Below are 9,672 nucleotides of genomic sequence, written 5' to 3' on the forward strand. Positions count from 1 at the left end.
AGCCCTTAAATAGGTCTCTGAGTTTGTTGTCTCTGAGTCTGATGGGGGAGGGGTAGCAGCTGGTCCTGAACATAGTGGTGCAAGTCTTGTAGTGAGAAAAGAGTATTTGCTGGATGATGTGGATCCTTGAAGTTTGCTGCTGCTCTCCAACAGCAGCGTTCCCCGTAGATATTCTTGATGGTGGAGAGTGGTTTTCCTGTTATGTCCTGTACTTAATGCAGGGCTTTCCATTCAGAGGTATTGGTGTCCCCATACCAGACCATGATGCAGCCAGTCAGCATACTTGCCACCACACAACTTTAGAAATTTGCCAGTGTTTCTGATGTCATACCAAACCTCTGCAAACTCCTGAGGAAGTAGAGGTGCTGACGTGCTTTCTTCATGATGCACTTAGAGTATTTGGTCAAGGAAAGATCCTCTGAGTTAGTGACTCCCAAGAACAAATTTTCTTACCCTCTCCACCTCTAATCCCCCAATGATCACAGGATCATAAACCTCTGGTTATCCCTTCCTGAAGTCAACAATCAACTCCTTGGTCTTGGTGATATTGTGAGCGAGGTTGTTGTTGGTGCACCATTCAGCCAAGATTTCACCCTCTCTCCTGTATGCTGACTCATCTCCTCTTTTTATGTAACCAACTACCATGTAGATGTTGTTGTTGTCATATGGAGCCACACAGTCATTGGTGTAAAGCGAGTAGAACAGGGTCTAAGAATGCAGCCCTATCATGCTCCAGTACTGATGGAAATGTGGAGGAGATGTCCTTACCAATCCTCACTGATAGTGGTCTGGAGGTGAGTGTAATTATAGAGAGTTAGTAATCCTCCTGACCACTAGAGGGAATCAGAGACTAGTTTGTTGCAGCTTTGGTTGGATTCAAGATGGATGCCTCCACATGCTCTTGATGGTGTACTTTAGCTAATAAAGAACCCAAGCTTCTTTATTACAACAAAAACATAGCAGTGAGGAAATCTAGAATCCAATTGCGCAGTGGAGTGTTGAGATGCAGGTCTTGGAGTTTGCTGAACAATTTGAAGGGATAATGATGTTAAATGCCGAACTGTAGTCAATAAAGAGTATCCTGATGGATGCATCTTTGCTGTCCAGGTGTTCCAGGGCTTTGTAAAGCCAGAGAGACGGCATCTGCTGTAGACTGGTTGCTATGGTAGGCCAATTGGAACAGATCCATGCTACCACTCAGACAGGAGCTAATTATGCCAATTTCTGATTGAACTTGGCACTTGACTCATGGAGAAGGAAGATATAATTGTTGGAGCAGGTAGCAGTATTGGTAACATTTCCAGTTGAAATTTGAGTAGCAATACAGATAAAGAGGGGACAAGCTAAGCAAATGGGCATCTACGTGCCAGATGGAGTAATATGTTTAAAAGTGCGAGCTCGTAAACTCAGAATATTGAGTACCTTTTCAAATGGTGAAACATTGGGAATTCATGAAGTTCGAAGGAACCTTGATACACTTGTTGGCAAGTCACTGGAAGCTAACATGCAGGTAAAGCAAGCAGTTGAAAAGACAAATGATATGCTGGTCTTTATTAGGAGAAGATTTATGTACCAGAGTAAGGCTGTCTTATAGAGGAACTTGAAGAGGCTAGATCTGGTATATTGTCCATAATTTTAGCCTCTTTGCATCAAAGATGATGTACTTGACTGAGAGGGACTGCAGATTACATTCTAGCCTGGGGATGGGGGTCTGTCACATGAAGTGAGATTGAGTAGGGAAGGCATCAATAAGGATTTGTGTGGTAAAAAGATTGAGAGATCTCAAAGAATCATCCAATATTCATCAGGGTAGATACAAAGAAGGAGATTTGAATCAAACTAAGAAGTAGACTATTTACGAATGAAATTAGAAACCACACTTAAAGGAATCCAAATCTTTGGGACTCTCCGCCTTAGAGATTAGTTGAAGGTTCATTCATTGATTTCAATCATAGCTAAGATGGATATTGAAGGAATTCATGGGAAATAGGATAGAACAGAAAAATGGCGTTCGAGAAGAAAATCAACCACAATCTTGTTGATTGATGGACAGGCCCAAGAGGGTGAGTGACTTATTCTGAGCTCAATTTGTAGTGTTTTTATATCCCAGATCTGAATTTTTTTTGGTTTTCAAATATGTTTTAGTAATGTTGAACTGAGTGATAAATCCTGGTTCAGAATACTGGCCAAAACTCCGTTCCTCCTCAGAGAGAGAGAGCAGCAGAAGACTGAAAATGAAGTAAGAGACAGAGAGAAAAAAGGTGAAAGCAAAAATCAAAAGAAAGATGACTTTTCTTTCTGAAAGTGTGTCTTCTTTCCACCCCCCCCCCCCCCCCCCCGCTTACAATTAATTAGTGGATGAGATTGATTAGGTTGTTCCTTTATCTGGATGGTTGGATTGATTAACCAGTGGAAAATTTATCATTTCGTGAAAAAGTATTCAGAATCATACAATTATTATCACTCAGAAATAAGCCACTCAGCTCATCAAGTCGATTCCTTTCAGGACACTTTTAATTAAAAAGCTTAATTTTCCCAGGTGTAAATCAAACAGCCAAACTAGAGGCTTACAACTCATTGTTTATGTCTGAATTTGTTGGGTGATTTGAACACTGATAATAACATTCATCATTAACATGTCATTACTTTGCCCAAAACATCCAGGGTCAATGATCAACAGGTCTGAGAAGCCTCTATGTTTATTGGTGCGACCTGTTGCAGTTGTGGCAAGAAATAAAAGCATATTTTAAATATTAAAGTGGAACTGTGACAGGTTTATCTCATGGGAGCAGAACAGCATTAAAGAACTGACCTTCTCTAACTGAGGACGGCAAAGTTTACGATGAGAATATTAATCGCACCACTGTTCACTCCAGGCACATATGGTTCATGATTGAGAGTCAGGCTGGAATTCAGAGCTTGTGGGAGGGACATGGGACAAGAATTTTTGAAACCCCAGCAGAACTCTAAACAGTATTAAGTGTAGACAGTTATACACATATTCCATAAATGACAAAAATCAAAGGCTTTTGATATATCCGGTCTATTCTCATTCATCTTTTGTATTGCAATGTTCTCTCTCCACTCTGCACATAAAATATTCGATGTTTTTAATATTGATAGGAGCAGTCAGTGATTTCATCAATATAGCAGATTGGTCGGAATGTTTTCGGTCACAAAAGCATAAGAGCAAGCAGAGGCCATCTGCTACTCAGCACGATCAAGGCCGATCTGTGCCCCAGCTCCATTTACCTTTGGTAGATTAACAAAAATCTAGCAATCTCAGATTCAAAATTAGCAATTAAATGGAAGCAATGGTGAATCCTTGAGTACACTCCAGCATTAATAATATTTCAGTTGAACTGATTGCAATCTTCATTCTGCATTCCCATCTAACCCCTGGTAACCTTTCATCTCTCCAGCCCTGACTTAAAAATATGTAACGACTGCTTGAAGAGCCTCAGAGACACAACCCTTGGAGAGAAAAACACATCTCTGTTTTAAACTGGAGACTATTACTTTTAAGCAGGGTCTCTTCATCCTAGATTCATCCACAACAGCCTTTCCACATCTACCCTACCAAGGTCCTTCTTACATTTCAATCAAGTCCTCTCTTATTCTTCTAAACTTAAGAGAATACAAACGAATCTTGTCCACTCAGAAGACAACTCGCTCATTCAAAGTATTCACCCAGTAAACCATCTCTGAACTGCTTCTAAAATATTTAAAAATTTCCTTACATAAGACCAGTACTGAGTACAGCACTCCAGATGCAGTCTTGCCAAAGTCTTTTATAACCACATTGGCATCACCAGCAACTTCAGGGCTCATAATACATCATCTTCAAGTTAGAGGATATTAAGAAGAAGGAAAGTTTAATTGGAGCATAACCTCCACACTTATTTTTTTTTATGGATTTCCCCCTTCCAATTATAACATTGTGATGGATTTCCTGGTTGCTTACTACAGTATGTCTGGATATTAGCCTTTTGTACCTGTCGCAAATCCAGCATCACTAATCCAGCATCAGTCTTGTTCAGCTATTCTAACTTCACTCCTGAGAAATTTGGCTCTGAATTGTAGAGGATGCCTTTTGTCCTTTTCTCTCCAATAAGAAGAAATAGTTTCTCTTTGCTCATCTTATTTATTCTCTTAAATTCTTTAAAGTGTGGAAGAAATCATTCATTCCAGAGAATTTAGATGAGACTAAGTAAGTACAGGTAAGGATGGGGCCAAGTGCAGTCATTTGTATCGGTTAAATCCAATTGTAAGCAATGAAAATGAGTAAAAACTTTGTCACCATTGCCCTTGAATGAAACCTTACTTTATGCAAATTTTCCATTTTGATTTCAATTTTATTGGTCTTTTGCTTCTGACGGATTCAAAGCAATGGGTTGTTGTTGTGAAATGTAAAATGTTTCCTTGGAAACTGATTTGGAAGTTAGAAAGTTGTACACAACATTTTGATTTCCAAACACTACCTCAAGATGCAAATCCCTCAGAAACTGCATCCCTCTCATTAAATGATGTAAACCAAGTGATGTGCTTTTAGGAAAATGGTTATATATTCTTATCTTTATAGCTTGGTGACAACAGAGGCAAATGAGCTGAATGTATTATTCCTGATTTCATTTGCAAATGTACATCTTTGATCTATTACATTATTTAGAGAGGGGATGAATTGTTACACAGCCCTTAGACATTGGTTTGAAGTAAGAATCTGTTTATCATTTGATAACATTATTAGCAGACCTAATGCTATTATAGATCTGACTTTTTTCATGTAATAATTGAAGTAACTTTTATCAAAGGTTTACATTGAAAATACCAACAGCAGTGAATGAATTACAGTAAAATCTCCATTATCCAGCATCGCATCATCATCAGAAACATGAACAATTGGCAAAAAAAAAGTGGAATAAATAAATAATAAAAAAATAAAGTTTTAAATTGTAAATGTAAATGCTCTCTGAAGCAACACACAACCCCTTGAGAGCAAACATTCAGCCAGTGGAGCACCCCAGTTGTTTCCCACCCACAGAAGCTGTTGGAATAAAGTTTCAATAAAGTTGTGGTTGAATAAAATAGCAACACCCAGGATGAAGGGCTGGCCAATGCCGCTGGGGCGTCTCTCCCAAAGTGTCTCCCGGTCCTTGCCTGGTAAGAGTCTTTATCTTTATTAGTATATTATTAAGTATATTAGTAAGGCTTTATCTGTAAAATTGAGGGGGGGGGTGGTTAATTATGACAGTGGCACGGTGAGAATAGTGGCTATTGAACATTGTTATTACAATGCCAGCAACTGGGGTTCAACATTTAAATTTTCATTTTGTAAGTGAGTGATGGGGATTACTTATTTAAAGTGAACTTTACATAATTAAAGACAACAATGCTGATTTTGTTTCAAAACACTTTACATTTTGCACTGTCTTTTGTCTTTTAAATGGTGTATTCTCAATGCAGGTGGATTAGTTAGGCATTGGACGAGTCAGACTACCGGAAAATTCTCATTTCTGGCATCTGTGAACCCCTTAGGTGCCGGATAATGGAGATTTTACTGTATAGGGATTGAACTGCAGGAAAGCAAATTCAATTTTTGGGAGATGGTGGAAGAGAAAAACCACGATTTTTTTGGAAGCAACTGTATTCTTAGAGCAACATAAGCCCAAAGGTCAATGCTGAACTTAGCTAAATATAGTCTTACATTACAATAGACTGTTCTTGCAGAAAATCATTGCCCAGAGCAGCCAGATTCTTAAAGACATGGGATCTTATGTATGCAAAGCTCAAAAATATAACACAGCTGACACTTGAAGGCATTTGGGAAGAGCTTTATAGCCATCTAGGCTCAACCTCCACCCCCACTCACTGGGTGGATGCACACAGAAGCAACTATTATTGGTGATTCCTAAAGGCTGCTTCACCCTAGGCATTCTCAATGGTTTGAGATAAATGAACTCGGCAAAGTAGCTGGTTTCCTATTTTAAATTTTCTGTACAAACACCTCAGTTAGCAAATTAAAACTAAGCTGTTGTAGGTTCTGATGAAAGCTTATGGGAGAAATCTCCTTGTGATGAGTCCCTAACCTTCAGTACCAGTTCAATGTAATATTTTTGTTCTATTTTAAGTCCTCTTCCCATTGCTACTTGGTACAGACACAATCCACAACTCATCTGTTCACTAGCAAGGCCTGCTACATAGATGGGAAGTCTCAGCCATTTTACTTCAAGACCATTATCAAGCTAGCTGCAGATGCACAGTCAGAGGTCAGAGGCCAGCTGCCGATGAGCAGAGAGAGGCCAGCTGCCGATGCAATGAGAGCCCAGCTGCAGATGCAGAGAGAGGCCAGCTGCAGATGCAGAGGCCAGCTGCAGATTTAGTGAGAGGCCAGCTGCAGATGCAGTGAGAGGCCAGTTACAGATGCAGTGAGGGGCCAGCTGCAGATGCAGTGAGGGGCCAGCTGCAGATGCAGTGAGGGGCCAGCTGCAGATGCAGTGAGGGGCCAGCTGCAGATGCAGTGAGGGGCCAGCTGCAGATGCAGTGAGGGGCCAGCTGCAGATGCAGTGAGAGACCAGATGCAGATGCAGTGAGAGGCCAGCTGCAGATGCAGTGAGGGTCCAGCTGAAATGGAAACCAGCATCTTTCCATTTTTAACAATAAGTTGCATATATATAAAACCTCTAATGTGATAAAAACAACTCTTGATGTTTCATGGGTGTGATTCGCAAATAAAATTTGATTGCGCCATCTGAGGGTTTTTGTTCAGGTAACCAAAAGGCTTGGCCAAAGAAACAGATATTTTGATATATCCTAAAGGAATGATATCTAAGAAGACAGACACATTGAGGGAAGGAAATTCCAGAATTTTGCACAGCTGCTAACTGTGGAGCAATCGAAATCCAGGATGTGTCTGAAACCAGAATTGGAAAAACACAGAGATCTTAAAGCCATAGGAACATGGATGGGTAGTGGAGCACCAATTTGCCATTGTAATAACTTCTGATCCTCCTTATCCAGCATCAGAGACCACAGAGTCAGCCAACATGGCTTAAAGGCATGGCCCAAGATGAGTGTAGGGGTGGCATGGTTAGTGCAATGCTGTTAAAGGACCAGCGACTGGGGTTCAAATCCTGCACCGTCTGTAAGGAGTTTGTATATTCTCCCCATGCCTGCATGGGTTTCATCCAGCTGCTCCAGTTTCCTCTCACCATTGAAAATGTACTGGGGGTGTAGATGGGCGTAATTGGATGGCATGGGCTTGTGGGTCAAAAGGGCCTGTTAATCGTGATGTATGGCTAAAAATTTAAAACAAAGGAGCACTTGTGCATTAAGGTAACTGTTCCCAAATCCTAACCCAAACTGGAACACCACCAAAAAAGAACTATTGAAAAATCACTGACTTGACAGAGGCTGAAATGGAACTTCTATAGGCAGAGTTTTAATAAGTTTTACTTTAAGGATGCAGAAAACTATGAAATATTCTTCATGAGGCCACAAGTCATGCTCTTTGCCAACACTCTCATTTGAAAAGGTGCAGTAAATCAAAAATCAAAGTTAGATATATCACTTTAAATGAAATTCATTTTCCAATATTGCAAGCTCTTCCTCTGACCAAGGAGGAATAATTCACTTTGGAGTCTCTAGCAAAAGGAACTGGCAAAAGAATCCTTGTGGGTCTCATGCTGATTTTCTGCAATTAGTACGTGCTGCAAAACCCGTCTTTCAAGGGTTAAATTCGAGCAAAGGCTGAAGATTAATCCTCTGCCCTCAGCAGGTTGGAGTGCTGTTTGGAAATGTGGTTCTGCTTTTAATCACACACTATAACCCGGCTCAGGATTTTGAGTCCTTGCTGCAATCTTTCTTTTCACGATCACCAGAGCTTCCTTGGATTTAATCTGCGTGTTACTGTTTTTCAAAAAAGGTCCAAAGGAAAAAAAATTAAAATGAAACAATGACTGTAAACAAAACCAGACACAAAAAAAAACAATAATAGAGTAAAAAGAAATCACAACACACTTGTACATAAAGCACCAAACAGGAGTATATTTTCACACAATTATTGAGAGAGGTTTTATTGACCTGCAGGCTGACCAGACTTTATGTCATGGTCTGTCTCTTTTCATTTATGTCTCCTATAACATGACACATGGGCTGAATGTAGTGAAAAGTTAAAAATCTGTCAGAGAGGAGATAAATATAATTGACTTACTGCTATGGCTTGAAGTCTCTGTTTCTGCAGTTCAGTCTCTGCCATCCTAGAGGAGGGACACAGAAGAGTGTAGTCACCAAACAGAGCGTAGCTGAATCACTAAGGTAAGTTGAAGAAAAGGAATGGAAGGTGGTGGGTGGGATCAGGAGGTGTTGGGGACTTGGTTTGGAAGCGTTCTCTCTGCTAGACGTTACAGCTGAGAGGTTGTTCTCATTTCAGACACTAGACCAATGCCTCCTTCAACTGTAACTCGAAGGCATTTTCTCCACACTGCTGACACGAGCCTTGTATGTGCAGTGAGAAGGAGCTGAGCTGAGGGATAGCTGGCGTGTCTATCATTTTTCTGCTTTGACGTGCTGCTAACTGCTTGCTCCTCCTAGAATAGGGTCACAGCAAAGGGGCCTCAACATTGCAACAATGTGTAATAATGACTCTGGGGTGTGAGTGTGTTGCTATATATGCAGTATGAGTGGCAGGTGTGTGTGTGTGTGTGTGTGTGTGTGTGTGTGTGTGTGTGTGTGTGTGTGTGTGTGTGTGTGTGTGTGTGTGTGTGTGTGTGTGTGTGTGTGTGTGTAGAGAAAGAGAGAGAGAAAAGGAGCATGTGAAACACTCATTAGGAATCACACTAAAAATAGACCAGAGTCTTTTTGCTTTAGTGCTATTTTTCCAGGTCTGCTGCCAACTTCCAGTTTAGTATCAAAACTCATTCCATGTGGTTGGAAGCTGGTAGTTTCTTCCAAAATTCTTTAAGAAGTGATGAGTTCCTACTGTTGAGATCACATACCAGATATTGAAAGCCTTATGTTACCCTTTTTCATTGCTCGCATTCCTTTGTAAATTAGAAAAGGACATCAAAACAAAACAAACCCCTCATTGACTGCTATAGCAGACAAATCTCTGGAATTTGGGGTAATCACAACGTCATTCAGAAAGGAAAGTGGCTATTTGGGACATCAGGTCCAACTGGTCCCACTCTCTTTCTATAGTTCACTCTTGACCATGTTTCCCTTTGAGCTTTACATAAACTTTCCTTTTGGAAGTCACAACTTTGTCTCATTCATTTACTCTAATAATTACTCTTTCCAGAGGAGGCCAGTGATTTAAAGGCAAAGAGGAAATGAGATGCAAGAAGTGAGTGAGAAACTGAGGGAGCAAGAGGTAGGCTGGAATTGAGAGGGAGGAGAGGAGGGAGGGAGGTGTGAAGCAAGAGGGAATGAGGGGTAGAGGGAGAGTGATGGGCATGGAGGGGATGCTTCAGCTGGGTACTGAATGTGAATGGCCCTATCTTGTTGCACCCCATTGTTTTCGTAACACTTTCACCTTTCAGTATGATGAGTCAGTGTTGAACTCCCACTGCGAAGCTTTGAGTCCACTTGCCAGATTGATCTCTAGTGCAATGCTTTGTCTGAGGTCTTTTTTGCCAATGGGATGTTAAACAAAAGAATTAATTGAGGTTAATGAAA

The 9,672-nt window shown here is 40.6% G+C and overlaps 1 protein-coding gene across 1 annotated transcript in view; it reads right to left on the reverse strand.

Annotated features, from left to right (window-relative positions):
- LOC138756950 (paralemmin-1-like) overlaps positions 1 to 8,587 on the reverse strand; it is a 127,899-nt gene extending 119,312 nt beyond the window's left edge. The window contains exon 1 of the mRNA XM_069923434.1: positions 8,210 to 8,587. Within this exon, the coding sequence (XP_069779535.1) occupies positions 8,210 to 8,254 (45 nt within the window). The 5' untranslated portion in view covers positions 8,255 to 8,587. The remainder of the gene's footprint in view (positions 1 to 8,209) is intronic.
- Between the last annotated feature and the right edge of the window lie 1,085 nt (positions 8,588 to 9,672).

Source organism: Narcine bancroftii, chromosome 1 (assembly GCF_036971445.1).
Source record: "Narcine bancroftii isolate sNarBan1 chromosome 1, sNarBan1.hap1, whole genome shotgun sequence".
NCBI classification, from domain to species: Eukaryota; Metazoa; Chordata; class Chondrichthyes; order Torpediniformes; family Narcinidae; genus Narcine; species Narcine bancroftii.